The sequence below is a fragment of the Pimephales promelas genome, chromosome 14, assembly GCF_988280905.1.
Source record: "Pimephales promelas chromosome 14, fPimPro1.hap1.1, whole genome shotgun sequence".
NCBI classification, from domain to species: Eukaryota; Metazoa; Chordata; class Actinopteri; order Cypriniformes; family Leuciscidae; genus Pimephales; species Pimephales promelas.
The window spans coordinates 26,877,197-26,895,538 of NC_142782.1; the positions used below are offsets into that span (position 1 = coordinate 26,877,197).

At 37.0% G+C, this 18,342-nt stretch overlaps 3 protein-coding genes across 4 annotated transcripts; 1 reads left to right on the plus strand and 2 right to left on the minus strand.

Moving 5' to 3' along the window:
- Positions 1-1,513: 1,513 nt before the first annotated feature.
- Positions 1,514-7,649, minus strand: plk2b (polo-like kinase 2b (Drosophila)). Its single transcript, XM_039675940.2, has 14 exons — positions 6,713-7,649; positions 6,335-6,442; positions 6,135-6,251; positions 5,908-6,037; positions 5,637-5,820; positions 4,829-5,027; positions 4,596-4,743; positions 4,421-4,518; positions 4,166-4,295; positions 3,959-4,039; positions 3,704-3,863; positions 2,707-2,836; positions 2,442-2,552; positions 1,514-2,126 (listed from the first exon to the last, which is right to left on the minus strand). Exons 1-14 carry the CDS (start codon positions 6,902-6,904, stop codon positions 1,935-1,937), a joined length of 1,980 nt encoding a protein of 659 aa, XP_039531874.1. The 5' UTR covers positions 6,905-7,649; the 3' UTR covers positions 1,514-1,934.
- Positions 7,650-7,800: 151 nt separating this feature from the next.
- Positions 7,801-11,214, minus strand: LOC120478880 (ATP synthase subunit C lysine N-methyltransferase). 2 transcript variants are annotated; one of them, XM_089119751.1, is made up of 6 exons: positions 11,101-11,214; positions 10,492-10,671; positions 10,160-10,264; positions 9,077-9,217; positions 8,541-8,591; positions 7,801-8,230 (listed from the first exon to the last, which is right to left on the minus strand). In XM_089119751.1, the coding sequence occupies exons 2-6, from the start codon at positions 10,660-10,662 to the stop codon at positions 8,054-8,056; spliced, it is 645 nt and encodes a 214-aa protein (XP_088975877.1). In that variant the 5' UTR covers positions 10,663-10,671; positions 11,101-11,214; the 3' UTR covers positions 7,801-8,053. The 2 variants fall into 2 exon arrangements, with proteins under 2 accessions (XP_088975877.1, XP_088975878.1); XM_089119752.1 differs by lacking the exon at positions 8,541-8,591.
- Positions 11,215-12,542: 1,328 nt separating this feature from the next.
- On the plus strand, positions 12,543-18,132 carry rab3c (RAB3C, member RAS oncogene family). Its single transcript, XM_039675928.2, has 5 exons — positions 12,543-12,717; positions 14,079-14,300; positions 14,916-15,034; positions 16,368-16,492; positions 17,407-18,132. The coding sequence occupies exons 1-5, from the start codon at positions 12,700-12,702 to the stop codon at positions 17,595-17,597; spliced, it is 675 nt and encodes a 224-aa protein (XP_039531862.1). The 5' UTR covers positions 12,543-12,699; the 3' UTR covers positions 17,598-18,132.
- The last annotated feature ends 210 nt before the right edge of the window (positions 18,133-18,342 follow it).

Consider the following 18,342-nt stretch of genomic DNA (forward strand, 5'->3'; position numbering starts at 1 on the left):
CTATTTATCTAAGCCATATCTCATGACTGAATTTTGCTTTGTATTACCTTGACCCTGCGTGTCTGTTGACATGGTTAGGCTACTTACAAATCATGAGTTCTTTGTCATTTTGCCGTTATTTTTATAGAAAACTAAATTAACTCAAACTTACTAGCAGTCTAAGAAGACGAGGCTTTACTTTTCTGGCCAAGTGAATGTGATGTTCATTCTACTACAGCAGTGGCAGTGGTGTAGCTTGTAGCCTACTTGTTGAATGATTTGCTGTGAACATCTGTCACTATCTTGACCACATCTACTTGACTAAAAGCCTCTTCAATAAAATAAATCTCTATATGATTTAATACGCTGATTTCACGCAGCCGTTATTATGAAAGCGAGACTCCGGTGGGAAGAAAACCGGAAGTGCCGCCTTTAATCACAGGAGAGTCGCGATTCGCGAATGTGATGGCTTATTGTTGTGTTTAATCTAGAAATAAAAAAAATAATAAAAAAAATCTAGAAATTAGTTATTCTAAAACTGTACTTACATTTTTCTCATACTTAAGACCAGTGTTTCCCAACCCTGTTCCTGGAGGCACACCAACACTAGCTACACATTTTCCAACTCTTCCTAATCGATCACACCTGAATCTACTCATCAGCTCGTTAGACTCCAACATAGACATATACACTAGACCTCACCTTGGGGTTCTAAGCATGCGTCAAAACCGCCGCCATCTTGGAACAGGGGTCTTGTCATAGGAAGTAGCTAGTTAACACTGCTATCTCTGCCTTTACTTCGAATTCATTGATGGTGGTGGACTTTTGTGCAGCGTATGATGTTCACGGATGAAATCTGAACTAGGAAGAGTGTTTTTAAAAAAAAAAAAAAAATCTTTCTGGAATCAATGATAAATACATGTCTGAACATTGGAACAAACCAAAAAAACAAGAAAAATCACATTTATGATGATTTATGGTGATTTTTTTTCCCGTTAGACCGGTCTACTACATTGACGCTGAGGCATTAAAGTGGAGGGGCTCCCCTGTTTCAAGATGGCGGCTCTATTGACACATTCGTTCCAACGAACTGCCGTAGCCAAGGTGAGGTCTAGTGTATATGTCTATGAGACTCCAAGACCAGAAATGTGGGTCAGAAAAGGGAGATATCCAAAATTCATGAAGTAAAAAAAAAAAAAAAAAACTTCTTTACTTTCGGAGTTCTTCCCACTCTTTCGATTTCGAGTGGTGCAGCAGATATGAGTCAGAACCTGGAAATCTAATTCGCCACTGGTTCCTTTAAGATTTTCCTTTAGGGTTTTTCAATTTATGGGTATTTATGGATCTACAACGTACACTGCACACTCTCCAAGCTGTCTTAGTTAACTTACTTATTAAAAACTTACATATTCAAAAATGAACAAAATGCTTTAAAATGTTCTAACGTCACACCCACTCCACTCTATTTATGCACATATATATATATATACACATATATATTATTCATACAGTCTAAATAAAAAAAATCATAATGTTAGAATTTTGGAGTTTTATTAATTAAATAAATAAGGAAATATGTACACAATAAATATTCTGTAATGACAGAGGGGAAAACAATCATTTTTGCAGATTATGACATGCATGTGTGTTCCATAAACATTTTACCACACATACACACAAGAAGTCATTTTCTTGTCAAGGGATCCCTGGTCCCAGCCCAGATTTTTATTCCTCTTTATAATCTTTTCACACATCATTCCTCTTCACTACAGTCTCTGAATTTCAGCATTTGTAAATCTACAGAGTCTGAGTTATTGAAGACCTTTCCATAGCTCAATCCAGCTCACATCCAGTGGACTTTCAGTTCAACAACTCCTCTGTGCCTTAATTTGCATTGAAAGAAATCATCATTTCCTGCTGAGTCAGTGGCCAACTGTTCTCCTCATCTGTCAATCTCAGTTGCTTCGCTGCAACAGCATGTTCAAGGCATACTCCAGACGATTGCGCAGGTCCGCGTTGCAGCCCGTGCTGAGCAACGTGCTCAGTTGGAAGGTGGTGGAGGTTCGCTCCTCGTTGATGTACGTCAGCAAGTATTCGTCCTGCTGTGTGCACAGGATAAGCTTGGTGTGGTCGTGATAGAAGTTCACCTGTTCGGAGATAAAGAAAAAGCTTTTGTTATTCTTGAACTGACGTGAAACACTTACAGGATGCAGGATGTTATTACAGCAGCAGGGTTTGTGACCTTCTTCTTCCCACAGTACTATAGTGTACATAGCTTTTTATCTGAACAGACAGACCTGACTGATAACTACCCAGGGGTTTTGATGGGCATAGAGTGCACTAGACAGTAACTTTTTGCGTTTTACTAATCATCCGAATGATGACAGAATTGTAATTTTTGGGTGAACTATCCATTTAAAATCTATCTGCTTTGTAATAAATAAAGATGACCATAATATTACCTGGAATGTGCCATCATTGAAAAGCATCAATAAAGCTCTGTCTGATTTCAACCACTGCAGAAGGTATATTCTGGTCTTCTGGGTATCTGGTTCACTTATCACATCCCCTCCCTGAATGAAAAATAAGGATAAACAATACATATTAGCACAGCAGCTTCTGTACAGCCTGAAATCTAGACCAGAATGTCAAGTGTATGACTTTTAGACCTGTAACAAATTCAAAGCTGAATACAAACAAAAGGAGTTCAACTAATAGCGCACTCACATCCATCAAATTCTCCTCCATGTAGTGGGCAAAGTACTTGAGGATGGTGACCTGGGCCACAGCACACTCTGGAGCCTCAATAACAGAGAAAACAGACTTCTGGCCGAGCGCAGCATACTGATGAACAGTCCTAAAAATGAAGATAACATATTTATCAAAAACTACACAATCAATGCAACACAACATACTATATGTTGTATATATGAGATCTATGACTAATGCTTGCTGGTGATGTATAATGCAATTTGTCATTCAACTGACATTTCCAGGATATTGATGCAATTTTTCTTCCCTTCAGAAGATATAGAAACTACGCTGAAGACTATGGATGGAAATCATAAGGAATACTATAGGATATATTAAATATGCACTAGCATTCAAAAGTCAGGTCGGTAAGATTTTTTTTATGTTTTTTTAAAAGAGGTTTCTTATGCTCAAGAAGGGTGCAGTAAAACAATAATATTGTGAAATATCACTACAATTTAAAATGATTGTATTACATTTAAATATATATTTTTTTTAATCATTTAGGGCAAAGCTAATTTTTTTGCATCATTACTCCAATATGCTCATTTGGTGCTCAAGAAAATATATTATTATTATCAATGTTAAAAAATTTTGATTTCACAGCATTCTTTGTTGAATAGAAGTTAAAAAAAAAAACATTTTACTGTCTATCTCTACTGTCATTTTTATCAATTTAATCCATCACTGCTAAATAAATTGTTCAATTTCTTTAAAAAACAAATCCAAAACGAATATTCATTTTATACTGAACATTATAGTTTTATCCAAATAAAAAAATAATTATAAAATATTGGTGCATCCCTAGTTTATGCATATTGGTAAGCACCTGCTTCATGAATATGTATTGCATAACATTTGCCTACTTCAGAAATTAATCAAACTGGTATTAAACATGAACACTTGTTTAGGTTTGCTTATTTTTTTATTTGAGCGGAAGTGAGTTAGCAAACGGTCAACTTGAAGTACCTACTTCTTGTCAGAGAGGAGACTCATGTGCATTCCGTTGTTGAAAAGGACGCCCACTGTGTTGTCAGACAACTGATAGCCAAAGCCATATTTGTTGGAGTAGTCCACCCACTTAGTCACCCACTTCAAACTATTACAACTATTTCCTCTGGGAAGACTATCGGCTGTGCGGGGGGACAAAAAGCACTTTTAGATGCAAAGATCACACATTTTCTTTACTCAACAGAATGGAGTGTGAAGTGTAATCTGTCTTATTCACCTTTAGGCATGTGTTCAAGACAGCCTCTCAGAACACTAATAACAGCCTCAGCCACAGTGCCAGTGGTGGTGTCTTCAAGACCTACAGAGAGACAGCGGGATACATTGCATCAGCTTGCGATACTAATGAGCTGAAATCAGACCAAACAGGTGAAACACACAGACAGACACACACACACACACACACATGCGTATAACACATGCTTACATTCACTGCTGCTGCTGCAGCTGCCCAAGCTGCCTCTAACAATCAAGTGAATGGTATCTCTTGTCTGCAGCCTTCCGGCAGTTGCCTGGGTAACAAGCTTTCTTGTAGGTGCTGACGGATTTCCTCCTTCCTAAACAGGAGAAATTGCAGCATATGCGTGTCATGAATGACCTAACACTTAACCTCTATTAATATCTATAAAATAGCTGGTGATGAATTCCTCATTATAGTCTTCTATAAAGGGAACAAGCTCACCTCGGATAAGACGTGTGTAGTAATCTGCTGGCTGATGGCAGTCTTTCTGAAGTCTTGACGGAGCTTGAATATGTCTTCCTCTTCTTTGGCCAAGCGATCTGTCGGAAGATAAACAGTTATTAATAGGTTCATCTGAAATGAAGGATGCTATAGTTACATAAAAGCGAGCACTTACTTATATTTTCATAGTACTTGGCTTTGTCCTTCTTGCCGCCGAAAAGAGCCGCCGCTGCCTTTTTGAAGAAGCTCTTGGCAGGACTGGAAATGTGGAAGTCTGGGGCCGAATGGCAGCAGCTGACAGGTAGACTTTCTGGCATGAAGCCCTGCGGCGAAATCACGACAAAAACATTGACCAAAAATATACTGAATATACAAAATATTCTGAAACCTGCGTTGTGACAAACTTACCTGGGTGAAAAATTCATTGTGAATGATGCCGTCCAGGTGCGGGCGGTCCACAGGGTTCTGTGCGAGCATGCCGGAAATGAGCTGTTTGGCAGGGAGAGAGAGGGAGGGCGGGAGGGTGTACCGGGCCTCTCGGATACAGCGGTACGTCTCTTTCAGGTTTGTGGTTTCGAATGGAGGTTTTCCCAGGAGCATGGTGTACCTGAAAAGGAAAATGAACGGAAGATAAATAAGGGTTTGGCTCTTAAGATAATAGTTGCTATTAGTCAAGATTTACTCAACCGCATGTCATTTTTCATGTCAATAGGTTTTTAACCATTTTTTGATAATATTAGGGCTGTTCTTTTTAATATAATTAACTGAATAAGGACTGGGGCTGTGTCAAGCTTCAAAAATAATGCAAAAGCACCATAAAAGTATCATAAAGGAAGTCCTCTTTAGTCGTATCATAGCTAGTCTGACAGACAGAAGTTGTTATTCACTTAGTAAACAACAACTTAAATCTTCAAAAGACTTTAAATATTACACACTACCCCTTTAATTGTGCTATTTCAGAGCTTGACAGCCTCAGTTTTCATCTTTTGTGTTCACCGGATGACAGAAAGTACTTTCAGGTTTGGAACGACATGAGGTTGAGCTCGATACTGGAGAAAAACTATGCTACATGTGCTGCTATTATGATGTTCAATCACTAAAGTAGGCATTCATTCATAGTGTGAATCTGAATCGGCAATCAATGCCTACTAGTACTGAGCAGTTTCTAAATATATCGCATAGTGGAAACCCTCGGATCTGATGGTGACAAACTCACATGACGCAGCCCAGTGCCCACACGTCAGACTCCCAGCCGTGTCCCTGTTTGTTCAGCACTTCCGGGGACAGGTAATTGGGTGTACCACAGATCGTTTTGCGTCTGTTGCTGACTGGCTCTAGTTTGGCAGCCAGCCCAAAATCTCCCACTTTCAGATCCATCGAGTCACTCACAAACAGGTTGCCTAGAATGATGAAACATAAAAAAAAAACTACTTATGAACTGATGGAATGTTAATAAACATCATGTGAGTGTATGAATGCATGCATACCTAGTTTCAGGTCACGATGCAGGATCTCTAAATCGTGAAGGTATTTTAAAGCGGACACTGTCTGTTTCAGGTAATACCGGACTTCAGGTTCTGTTAGGACTTTTCGTGCCTTCAGTATATGGGCCAATGACTAAAAAAAAGAATACCAGGAGTCAGTTAGGGATAACAGTCATTTGCATTATATATTATTATGGTTGAATTACTCACTCTAAAACAAAGATACTTACTCTTCTACTGCAGTACTCCAATAGAATGTATATGTTGTCTTTGTCTTCAAAGTGGTGGTAGAAGTGCACTATGTGTTTGTGGCTGAGAGATCTGTGCAGCTCAATCTCTCGGTTTATCTGGATTAACAAAAAACATCAGTAAGAGGTCTCGATCAATCACTCACTCATGAAATCGTACTTGTGCCATGTGTCTGTCTTACCTTCTCTCTCTGGTGCGGTTTTGACACACGCGTATGGGGGATGATTTTGGCTGCATAGACTTTACTTGAAGACAGGTCGGTCATTTCATAGCACTTTGCAAAGCCTCCCTATGGCATATAGAAAGTGCAAGATAAGTATAAAAGTTAACCAACTTCAAGAAAAAGAGATTTTCAAGAGGCAATCCAGTCATAAGTGCACAAACATACAGACAGATAGATAATTTCAATATAGGCTAGCATTACGTCTACAAAAGCAATGCAAACATGTACAAATACAATGAATAACATTTTTTTCACACATAAAATAATATAGTACTATTCTATAAATAATAAATATCATATTTTAAATAATACCAGGATTATTATTGCGGTCATTACCTTTCCCAGAACTTTCCCCCGGCAGTAACATTTCCCAGTATTGGGGTCTGTAATGATTCTGGAATACTCAGTGCCTGTCCGACTGTTATCCTCTGGCTTTTTCCTTCCTTGCTCACTTATTTTATTGAGCTCACACATGTTTTCGTTGTTTGCCGTTATAGTTGGGTAAGAGGTATTCCTTAGTGTCTCCATAACTCTGTAACTGTGTGTACTGTCACAGTGCTGCTGTACCGGCGTGCTTCCTCGCTTTTATACCTCAGCACCCAGCGCGCGCCTCTACTCTAATCAAACTGCGTCACGAGAGGGGAAGACCCTATATGGCGCGTGAGGTCTGGTGTACAGTCATCTGAACTACCTCATTCTATCCATTATTAAACATTCTAGACACTTCACAGACACCTACTAGACGAATTTTATAGGAGAGAACAGGTACATCTGTGCAATGGTTCATATAATCACACTGGAATCTCTGACAGGCACAGAAAAAATGTCCTACAGATCTTGTTTTTCGGATAAAGGTATGGTATTTATACCCTACACAATACAAATAAGCATCGGCGAGATATTGGCTAAATATTGATATTCAATAAATTAACCATCGTAAATTCATTTGTACGTTTAATAGAACTGAATCCCATGCATTGATTCAGTGTCAGAGCATCACCATGTGGTCAAAGTTACATACAACATCTGGCAAGCTCCATTAAAAAAAATAAAAAATAAATGTTTTAAATTGGGATTTTGACCTGTCCAACATCAGACCTTCTTCACTGTATTTAGTCATTAAAATCATGCACAAATGCTTTCATTTTAACATACTTTTTTTAAATTTACATTTAGATCAACCTAGTTAAGCACTTTTCACAAGTTCACATCTACAAATAATTAATATTATGGATAATGTTAAACGTACTTGACGTTTTTTTAATGAATGAAACAATTATTTTTCTTAATTTGTGGGAACTATAATGTAGGACTGAACTACATGTGATAGAGAAACATGTTCTTATCCTCAAAATTCTCAAATCTTTTTTTAGATTTGCTGTTCTAGGAGATACAGTATTTAAATACCAAGATTATAGGAGCAGTTTGTTGGCATTAAGGCAATGTTTGCTCTTTATTTCACAGTTTAGTTTAAAATTATACAGCACACACAAGCCATTGGACATCAAACCCACCTGGGAACAGAACAGGAGGAAAAAATGTTGTCTTCAGTTTAAAAACAAGTAATTATTATATGCTTTATACTTTGCATATATCTTCTAAAGTGACAGGTAACTTTTTCAGATCAAACACAAAACAAATCTTTTTGACACAACTTAAGGAAAGGTGCTTTTCTCCTCATCTCATAGTGTGTGTTGAAAGCTTCCGTATGGCATTCATATCATATGCCCAGGCCTGGTCCAGTCCATCACCCTCAGTGGCTGTAGGAGTCCAGTCGGGAAATGGGAAGCGACAGGCAATCACACGAGCCTCATCTGGTAACTCCTTCTCCAGTTTCCTACCCAACACCTCCATCTGTAGACAACAAAGCACATTGTATTGACCACATTGTATTGATTGTGTTGCATTAGTGTTTTCTATTGAGAAGTGGGACTGTGTTCATCGCCATCTGTCTCACACATCATGTTTTTAAAAAATTACTCAAAAAATCTCCATGGTAACCTCAGCTTAAATTCTTCTCCAACAAAGATGTGTAGAATTTGTAAGTCTCTTTGTACTCAGTTTTGAAAGATACTGTACCATTTTCTCTATTTTTAAAACAGTCCTCAAATTGTCTTTTTATCAGCTCAGTACAAATGGAGCAAGGACATCTGCGCATACATACCACTCCAGGTGCCAAGAAAACAGTCATATTGTTATATTTGGACAAATTGGTCTGTGAAAGGAAATGGTAAAATTGAATCATCAACACTTGGACATGTGAAATCAAATCTGAAATAAAATCTGAACACGATATGTGCAATTTTTCAAGCAGTTCAACCAGCAGTTAGACAGGAAGTAATCCATCTTACTTTTCTGCTTCAAATTAGAACAATCCACCTTTCTATGTAACTGACTTGAAATAGCTAGGCACAGTCCTGAAAAAAATGATGGCTAACTTTTAAGACTAGTCTAAGACTAGTCTGCTCCTTGTGGAACTACGCTTTCCGATGAAACTCTGACTTTGTTTTTCCCCTTTAGGTTGATTTGGAAACACTTATTCAACACTGTTGTCATTGTGTTTGCTTGAGCATCGTAAAACAGCCACACTTACTCAACCAATAGCATGAGTTAAGGGCAGGACTAATTCTTTGAATGGCCAATGGAAGACCAGTTGAAATAGCACAGGAATATTATACTTTACTTTTAACAACATCTTACCTCCCAAAAGTCCTGGTTTATAAAACGGGCAGTGCTGGATGGTATTCCCTTCCACTTTGCGTTGACTCTGGCATATCCAATTAGGATAGAATTGATTTCAAAGCCAGTGCACTGGAAACCCTCTACAGTGGCAGCAAATACCTACAAAACACACCCAGGCCAAACCTACACCTGAGAACCAGGTTCTGGGATATGTATGTCAGTTCCAGTTAGACATAAACTAGACTGGCTGTGGCTCATGTTGTTTGCTCTCTGTCACGTGTATATAAAAAGCAAGACCAATAATTCTTGAAAATACAGTATAGATATAATAGGAGAAAAATATTTTTGTGAGGCACAAGAGTGTTAATGGGATCTATTTTGGATCACAAAAGATTCAGCTCCAGGTAGACTGCCAAGTGGCCATTTTCATGGTGTGAAATCACCATAAAAATAACCCATAGATTAGTCATTTCATTTCAGAAAGCCAAGCCCCTTGAGCAACATCTAACAGAAAAAGTAAATAGCCTGTTTTCAATATTTTTATATATGAAGAGTTCAGATGCAAAAGCCTCTAAATGCCATTTGAAATTTTCTTCTAAAATGATAATTTTTATCAAGCTTGTATATTTAAGTTCAGTAATTTCACTTAAATGGCAATGAAGATTACCTATTAATTGTCATTTAAGTGAAATTACTGAACTTAAATATACAAGCTTGATAAAAATGGTCATTTTAGAAGAAAATTTCAAATGGCATTTAGAGGCTTTTGCATCTGAACTCTTCATATATTTTGCTCCATTTTCCATGTTTTCTCTCCCACCCAGTTGCTAAGCATCTCACCAGAAAGTAGTCATCTGCAGAAAGCCACCAAAAGCATCTGAAACAGAAAGTGCTTACAGTAGAAGCAAAAAAACTTCAGCTGTAAGTCTCATAGCACTTGGAGATTCATACCATTTACATTAGCATGTTAAATGATTTATTTTTCATTATTAGGTTTTATATGTCCAAGCTATGTAAGACAAATACATGCATTGTTATTATGCAAAATGATTGGCGTTAAGCACAATATATAACATTATCATGCCAGTCTTAAAGACTCACCAGTCGCCCATCACCTGATCCCAGATCTGCCAGACATCCTGCTCTTCCATGCAGGAGTTTCATTACATTCTGGGTCTGTGTTCTGCTGGAGGGCAAATAAGGCACCTGGACAATATTAATTTCACTTACATTAGTGTTTAATTGACTGATTGATTTTCTCGCTCTTCTCTCCAGTCTAAACAACAACTTAATCCAGGCACATGGTAAAGTGCAGATTGTAGCCATCTATAAAGATATCATCCAGGAAACGAATATTGGCAGCTCTTTATTGTGTAACTGAGCAGATGCTATATATAGCTGCCTGCCAATATATGGTATATTACTTGCAGTACCTTAAGACTTGTGGGAACTTTCCGAAATCCAGGAAGTGCAAATAATGTCCAGAGCCCATAAACCCCCATGAGCAAAGCTCCAGATGCTGCTGTGAAGAGTGACTTTTCTTGGGTATGTTGGGAGAGCTTGCAACTTTTATGCAGAAGCATAACCTCTACTGAATCCTCCATGATGGAACACTAGTGGAAAAAGAAAACAAATATAATATGTACGACTCAATATAAAAATTAATGTGATCAATGCTGACAAGCAAGTCGAAAGTCACATTTTTATGACACGTTTTCTTCTCCACATTGTAACCTAGTCAAAAGTACTGGTGGAGGTCTTCAGCCACTAGAGAACGATAGAAACCCGTTGTTTTTAATAGAAATAACGCCTAAATAGTTTATTTACCACAAGAATGTATTATATAGCAGACGATGTAACCGTAATATAAAGGCGTGTTTTACAACCTGACCGTGTATGTTTCTGTTTACTTTAAAAGCTGTTCACAAAAGCGCAAAAGGCGTTTTCTTCAAATTTCTTGGACAAACAACCAACCCCAACACAACCAGTTTACCAAAAACATATAAAAATATAAAATATTAGACAATTAAAAGTCGGTTTACCTCAACATGTCAATGTATTGCGTGTTTTAGTACGAGGACTACGTGACATTCATGTAAACAACACAGGCGCATGCGAGTCGAGAGTGGGATGGGCACTAGTTCTACTCATAGGGTTCTACTATGGAGAAGGCCAAGCTCGTTAATATTAACTATATCATGCTGCCGTCCAATGACGAGGGCTAATCCTATGAATATTAAATACAAGCTTCAAATTTTAATTGAGTCCATTTTTAATAGTTGTTAAATAAATCAACATTAAATTTAATCAGAAATTACCATGATTGTCTGTTGATTTTTTTCCCCTTTTGAGTGTTATTTGTAATATTTATTAGATCATTTATTACATCGTCGTGGAATCCAGGAATACACTTTTGTCCTCTGTATGATGAGACATTTTATTTCAGTGAATTTCTGTGACATGGAATGTACATGTCATGTAAACAACAGATTCGGGGATTTTTAAAGATAGCCTACCAAATGTTTGGAGGTTTCACCATGACTTTTCCTTGTTCTTTAAAAATGAATAAGCACTCCTATGGAAAATTCTAAGATTTTGTAATTACCATTTAAATTATTAAAATGGTTAATCATACATCAATATCTCAGGAAAATGTTGGGTTGATTAGAAAAATGGGTTTTCTAATCAAAATATGAATTTCTAGAACAAAACAGCTTGGGCATTGATTTCATACATTTCCACTGTAGTGGACACCAGGACTTAACTCATGTTTATCAGGCATTTTGGGAGACACAGCAAGTAAATAGGGAAATCAATTTTATATCAATATTCCTAAGATATTAAAATGCTGCCAATTATTACACCCAAGGCACTATTCACAACTGACTGACACCATGAGCAAAAAGTAACAGGTAGCACAACACACAACGAACTGGCAAAACATGACGGTAAGGGAACACATATAAAGGGAGCTGAAAACAAGAGGAACAGGTGAACATAGGCTACTCAGGAAAATGAAAACACAAGAAGTGAGCATGAGGAACACAGGTGACAACACTCAGACAAAGGAGGACTCAACTAGACAAGAGGGTCGTCAAGCACAACACAAGCATAGAGACGTGAAACAAAGACAACACAGACAAAGCTGCCAGGGCAGAACCCTGACAGTCATTTCATGTCTGCAGTCTTGGTGTCCACTACATGTGAAATAATTAATGAAATATTTTCAATTAGTTTCTTATGCTCTAAATAATGTAATGACATAAAAAAAACTTTTTTTCCTGAGTCTTGGGAGGATTTAATGTAGGCTACTAATCTGTGTGTGTGTGTGTGTGTGTGTGTGTGAGAGAGAGAGAGAGAGAGAGAGAGAGAGAGAGAGAGAGAGAGAGAGAGAGAGAGAGAGAGAGAGAGAGAGAGAGAGAGAGAGCAACACCGCCCCCTGCTGTCAGCAGCTCGCACTCACACTTCAATTGGATGAATGGGTGGAGAGTGTCTGCTGACGTCCATTGCGAGCATCACTGCATCCAACATTTATCCCAACAGCCGACTCCACCTCTCCAAAACGGGGAAAAAACTATAATTTATTAGGACTAAATCAGAATCAAGCTCCGTTTATTGTATTGGTTTCATTATCTTTAACAATGGAGTTGTACGGGAAGGTAAGTGTTCAACGGTGTTATATACAATGTTTGGTGACCACTTTGGTCGTAATGGAGAGCTACGCAAAAAGGGAAATAAATGGCTAATTTAGTCATACTGAAAATAAAAAAAAATAAAAAAAGATGTAGTTTAAAGAGATTTGCCCTTTGACAGCGAGCATAATAGGCTACTGACCAGTCATGAAATGTTTAGGCTATTACATTTATGAAACGCAACATCAGTGAAGAGAAAAGCAATCAGCCGTAAAAGCTCATTTATTCACAGGAGCTGCTAATTCAAACAGTCTTGGTTGTTTATGTGAAAGATTATTGCCAATATGAGTCTCTCATTTACAGCTCAAAATTCTCTTTGTCTATGGTCCACATCAAGCAAGTCATTTTGAGCATTAGGTGTTTGAAGACTATTAGCCTTTAATATCCAGGGCTTGGCTGAAAAGAGACGGACCCCTTTAAAAACACTGTAGGCTGTGTCTCAAAACCTAGTGCGCTGCCTACTTCGACAACATCGTGTAGAGACGTGTCATCGGCGCCTTCCGAGTTTGCACGCTCATATTACACAATTTAATCACATTTGTTTCCCAGCTAAGTGAGCACATAACGTATCTAATAACGTAAAGTTGTGCTTTATTCCTGGGCACAATTTGAACAGGAGTGTCAAAAGTTGCTTATTTAAGTTGTTAAAGGTGTAAACAATAATAAAATATTTCAAGTGAAGGCGTATTTCTGCTAATTTTGACTTTTATTTTCTTTAATATTACAGTACTTCAAAATGACTTTTATTTTGTGAATCAATCAGTTTTTAATTAAAAACAGACATCGTCTTTGATCATCGTCACATCTGGTCATGTCTCTGTTTGCCCCAGCCAAGCAAACATGTAAAAAGGAAATCAAGACAGGATGCTCATTCATTATAGTTGACAACTTGTGCGAAATATATTAAAATTTGAACTAAAATACATTTAGGTTAGGTTGAGATTAAATGGGTTAAATGCAAAATTACCGTAGGACATTCATTCACTAGGTTTAAGACGCAGTGGTGGACAGCTCCTGGTGCTGAATTTCACAGAACCACACTTTAATGAGGACTTTAATGAAATACTCATTTATAATTATCATTATCCTTGTTAAACGTGGATGTTAGAGATGTTACATGTAGTTACTGTAGCAGTAACTATAAATTATGCATAATTACATGCAACTAACCCTAACCCTATAGTGCAGTAAGTACATTAATGTATAATTACACCTTAAAATAAAGCGTAACCTATCATTTATTCATACTATCATATAACCCAATTATATTTTTAGGCTGTAAATCTTTGATCTATTAATCACACTGTGGCTTTGTGTTCTTCTCACAGATGGCTGCTACGCAAGACAACAAACAAAAGGAGAGCTCTGATCAAAACTTTGATTACATGTTCAAGCTGTTGATCATCGGGAACAGCAGCGTCGGAAAAACATCTTTCCTCTTCCGCTACGCCGACGATACTTTCACATCTGCCTTTGTCAGTACAGTGGGCATCGACTTTAAGGTCAAAACCATTTATAAGAGCGACAAAAGGATCAAGCTTCAGATCTGGGTAATTTCCAGCCTCATTCACGTCACAATGGCCGTGATTCGAAAATGACACAGACTTTAAGTCTTTTTTTAACTCGGCGTCAATGTTTCATGGTTGGTAAAGCACTGAAGAGCCGGATAATCACACATGGAGCAATGTAAACACCACATGGGGTGATGATTAACACTGGCTTATGGAAAGAGAACATAAGCCATTGTCACCTTATCTAGGCCTTTAAGTCAGCACCAGCGAACTGTTCTGTTCATCAGATCGTGGCACACTTTTCTATTTTAGTCTTCGAGTGAAAGTGCTGCCACTTTTAGAGGTGACAAAGCACCGTCTCATTCATTCACACTCCATTTTTCTCTCCCAGACTCAATCAGTTCTTGTGAATTTAACATGATTCTCGGTCAAAATATGTAGAGATGCTCCTCTTTTTAGACTAATTTACTTTCACAGACAGGGCTTAAATTAAGCAATTAGGATTTAGTTCAATTCGGACATAGCTTTCTTAAACGTGCCTTAGAAAAAAGCATTACTGGTGTGCGTTTGAGACAAAACAATGGAGCTGATATATTAGGCCTAAGTCTTGTCTGTGAAACCGGCCTATTATAATGCTGCTCTTGTTATTTTTAGGACACAGCTGGGCAGGAAAGGTACAGGACTATCACCACAGCCTACTACAGAGGCGCCATGGGCTTCATCCTAATGTATGACATTACCAACGAGGAGTCTTTTGCTGCTGTTCAGGACTGGTAAGTTGATGTAGTTCCTGCTTTCAACAGGATTGTTGATGAGCTTTCAGGATCACTACTGAGGTGATCCTGCAGTTTAATGTCCATCCTTGAGTCAAAATCTATAAATTAAAGTCATTAATCTTGTGAGGGAAATTACTTAGACCTCTTCTTATCTTCCCAAAACAAAAAGTACAGAGAAAACGCACAAATATTACTTAAGCATGGGCTTGTGTTAACATTTTTAATTGATTTTTAATGTCTAGAGTTGTTACAAAGTAAAAAGCATTTTTTTTGTTTCAATACTCAATTATTTGAATTTAAATGCAAATTTTGGCATAAGTTTCATAAATTTCAATGACTTTTTCCTGTGAAACCCCAAAAAGTTGTATTCCCCCCCCAAAATAAATAAATAAAATAAAATAAATTGTGCACGATATTTCAAATTGGTAAACCATCAATGAGCAATATACGTATATTTGGTAACACTTTACTTGAAGGGGTGTTCATAAGACTGACATGACACCTTCATACCCATTACATGACATATGTCTTGAATATGAAGTAAGGTGTATGCATGTTTATGACAACTGTCATTAAGTGTCTTTCGCTCAATAATAACATTTTGAATGCAAATATGACATTGTTTACGATGTCTTTGTTATGACATCTTGACATAAACCATAACATCATAACCTGTCAGTGTCTTTGTCATGAAAACTTGACATAAAATTAAGTTAAACTGTCACGTGGTTGGTTTTGACATTGGCTGTCATGAGGCCATTATAACTGTCATGAACATGTTTCGTGACCTCAACTACAATGTTACTAATTGAATTTGTCATTAAAATGTTGTAATGGCTTCATGACAGCCAATGTCAAAACTAACCACCTGACAGTTTAATGTAATGTTAACCAATAAAGCTAGGTGGTTTCTTAAGTTTGCATTAACTAATATTAATAATAAATGCAGTAGAACTATTTTTAATCCTTGGTTCATGATAACTAATTTAGTTAACCCTAAGTCATCTGAACCTATGGAGCCCCTAAAGGGACATGGTTTCTTTTTGTAAAAGAAAAATGATTGATGAAATGAAAATGAAAATAAAATACTTTGAGTGATTAGAGAAAACAAAAAACATGCTGCTAAAGGAAGAGAGATGGAAAGAATATAAACAAGTCTGTTTGACATGAAGTTCCCATTGATTTTCTGTGGCATGATGACATTCTCATACAATAAAACGGACAGAGTTTTGGTTTGACTGAGTCTGGCACATCTTGTCCTGGAGGATGTTCCAGGGCATTTGCACTGACGACAAGCATGTCTGCTCACTTTTGTCTCATCTCGTGTCAGGGCGACCCAGATTAAAACATACTCTTGGGACAATGCCCAGGTGATCCTCGCAGGAAACAAAAGCGACATGGATGAGGAAAGGATCGTGTCTGTGGACAGTGGGAGACTGCTGGCGGAACAGCTGGGTGAGTTTACAGTAGTGGCTGAAAGTCATGTCTGGGCTTGGAATAGTCATATTTTCACCTTGATCTTAAAGATTTTTAAGTGTATTGTGTTGTCGTTCTTGGAGACAATTGTTTTATATGTGATAATGCACTGAAACATGCCAAACTCTGTGGACGTAATTTTGGCCAGGCTGTCATATAAAGAAATTATGATCACAAGCAAAAATGAGAGAACCGACAAAATAATAATTACTGATTAAGTTTTTTTTTTTTTTTTGCATTGTAACATTCTTTTTTTACCCTCATATTTCAAATATTTAAAATATATCACATATTTTCCACGTATTTTGATTGTTTAATTGAACTTGTAGGGTCATTATATATATATATTAAATATGAATATTAGATTATACTCTAGATTTTTTTTTTTTAAAGAAGTCAATACTTTTATTAAGCAATGTCATATTTAAGTGATCAAAAGAGTGACAGTAAAGACATTTATAATCTTAGAGTAGAAATCTTTTGCACTTTGTATTCTTTAAAGAATCCTCAAAAATAAAACATCACAGTTTTCACAAAAATAGTATAAAATAATAGTGGTTTTTTTAACATTGGCATTAATAATAAATGTTTCTTGAGCACCAAATCAGCATATTTAATGATTTCTGAAGGATCATGTGACACTTATGATGCTGAAAACTCATTGAAAAGCTATGCATCAATGGAACAAAAAAAATACTTTTTAAAAAATAAATTACTTTTATTTTAACATATATTCAAATAGAATACAGTACTTTAATTTGTGATAATAATAATAATGCTTAATAAATGCATCCAACTATTTATAAGCATTCTTATCATTTTATGAACTCTTATCAAGCCCAAAACATTTCTACTTGTATATTTCATTTGCTTACCTCTCTCTTTCCCAAAAGGATTTGAGTTTTTCGAGACAAGTGCAAAGGACAACGTCAACATCACGCAGACATTTGAGCGTTTGGTGGACATCATTTGCGACAAGATGTCAGACACTCTTGAGGCCGACCCAGCGGTTTCCACGGGAACGCCCACAACCAGACTAACTGACAACACGGCGCCACCGCAACAATCTGACTGTAGCTGCTAGTGTTCCCCGTCCAGGCCGTTCGCTTGTGGCTCGAGCGCTGTCGCCAAGCTTCTGTATTCTGAAACAGAGAATCAGTTACTGAACCCCAAATCTTTGACCTGGCTTCAACTCCTAGTTTTTTGGTGTTAATGACATAGCAAACTAGCAAGATTGTGCCAAACAGAAGTGTCAAACCGTGTCCTTAATGCCTTTATACCAGTATACAGGTCTTATTTCAGGGGTTGCTAGTGTACCTGTATCCTCGATACCACAATATCTCCTGTATTCGTAATCCACAGTTACATTATATAGAGTCAAACTTTAGATTCTCCACATCATTCCCACGTCTCTCAGGGGAATTATAAACTTCTGCAAATGTATGAATTCTATATACTTGTCTAACTTTTGTGTAGCGTGAGAGGATGTTGTACTCGCATTTTGCTGATGAGTTGGTTGGATATGTTTGTGTGCAACTGTGTGTACGGATAATGATCGCGAAAGCTTAAAAGTATGAGAAAATAAATAAATGTGGCCTTGAAATGATTCTGATGTCTAGATCCAGTCTTTCACATGGTTCTGTCTAGACAGCTGCAATTGAATCGGTATTTATAACAAAAAATAAAAAAAATAATAATAAGTCTGATCCAGGGTTATTATAGTTAAAAGTAAAATAATAATAAAAAAAATACTTAAAATTAAACTATATTGACATTTAAAATAATATAAATGGCAAAACTCAAAATTATAAAAACTTTAACCAAAAAAA

Bases quoted from the DNA above. Each gene is read 5' to 3' on its own strand.
- plk2b (XM_039675940.2), bottom strand. From the start codon at position 6,904: ATGGAGACACTAAGGAATACCTCTTACCCAACTATAACGGCAAACAAC. The intron at 6,443-6,712 runs GTAATGACCGCA...TATATGCCATAG, and splicing joins GGGGGAAAGTTCTGGGAAAG to GGAGGCTTTGCAAAGTGCTA. The intron at 4,744-4,828 runs GTAAGTTTGTCA...ATTTCGCCGCAG, and splicing joins ACAATGAATTTTTCACCCAG to GGCTTCATGCCAGAAAGTCT.
- LOC120478880 (XM_089119751.1), bottom strand. From the start codon at position 10,662: ATGGAGGATTCAGTAGAGGTTATGCTTCTGCATAAAAGTTGCAAGCTC. The intron at 10,265-10,491 runs GTACTGCAAGTA...AATATTGTCCAG, and splicing joins AAGTTCCCACAAGTCTTAAG to GTGCCTTATTTGCCCTCCAG. The intron at 8,592-9,076 runs GTAAGATGTTGT...TTCCTTTCACAG, and splicing joins TAAACCAGGACTTTTGGGAG to ACCAATTTGTCCAAATATAA.
- rab3c (XM_039675928.2), top strand. The intron at 15,035-16,367 runs GTAAGTTGATGT...ATCTCGTGTCAG, and splicing joins TTTGCTGCTGTTCAGGACTG to GGCGACCCAGATTAAAACAT. The intron at 16,493-17,406 runs GTGAGTTTACAG...CTTTCCCAAAAG, and splicing joins ACTGCTGGCGGAACAGCTGG to GATTTGAGTTTTTCGAGACA.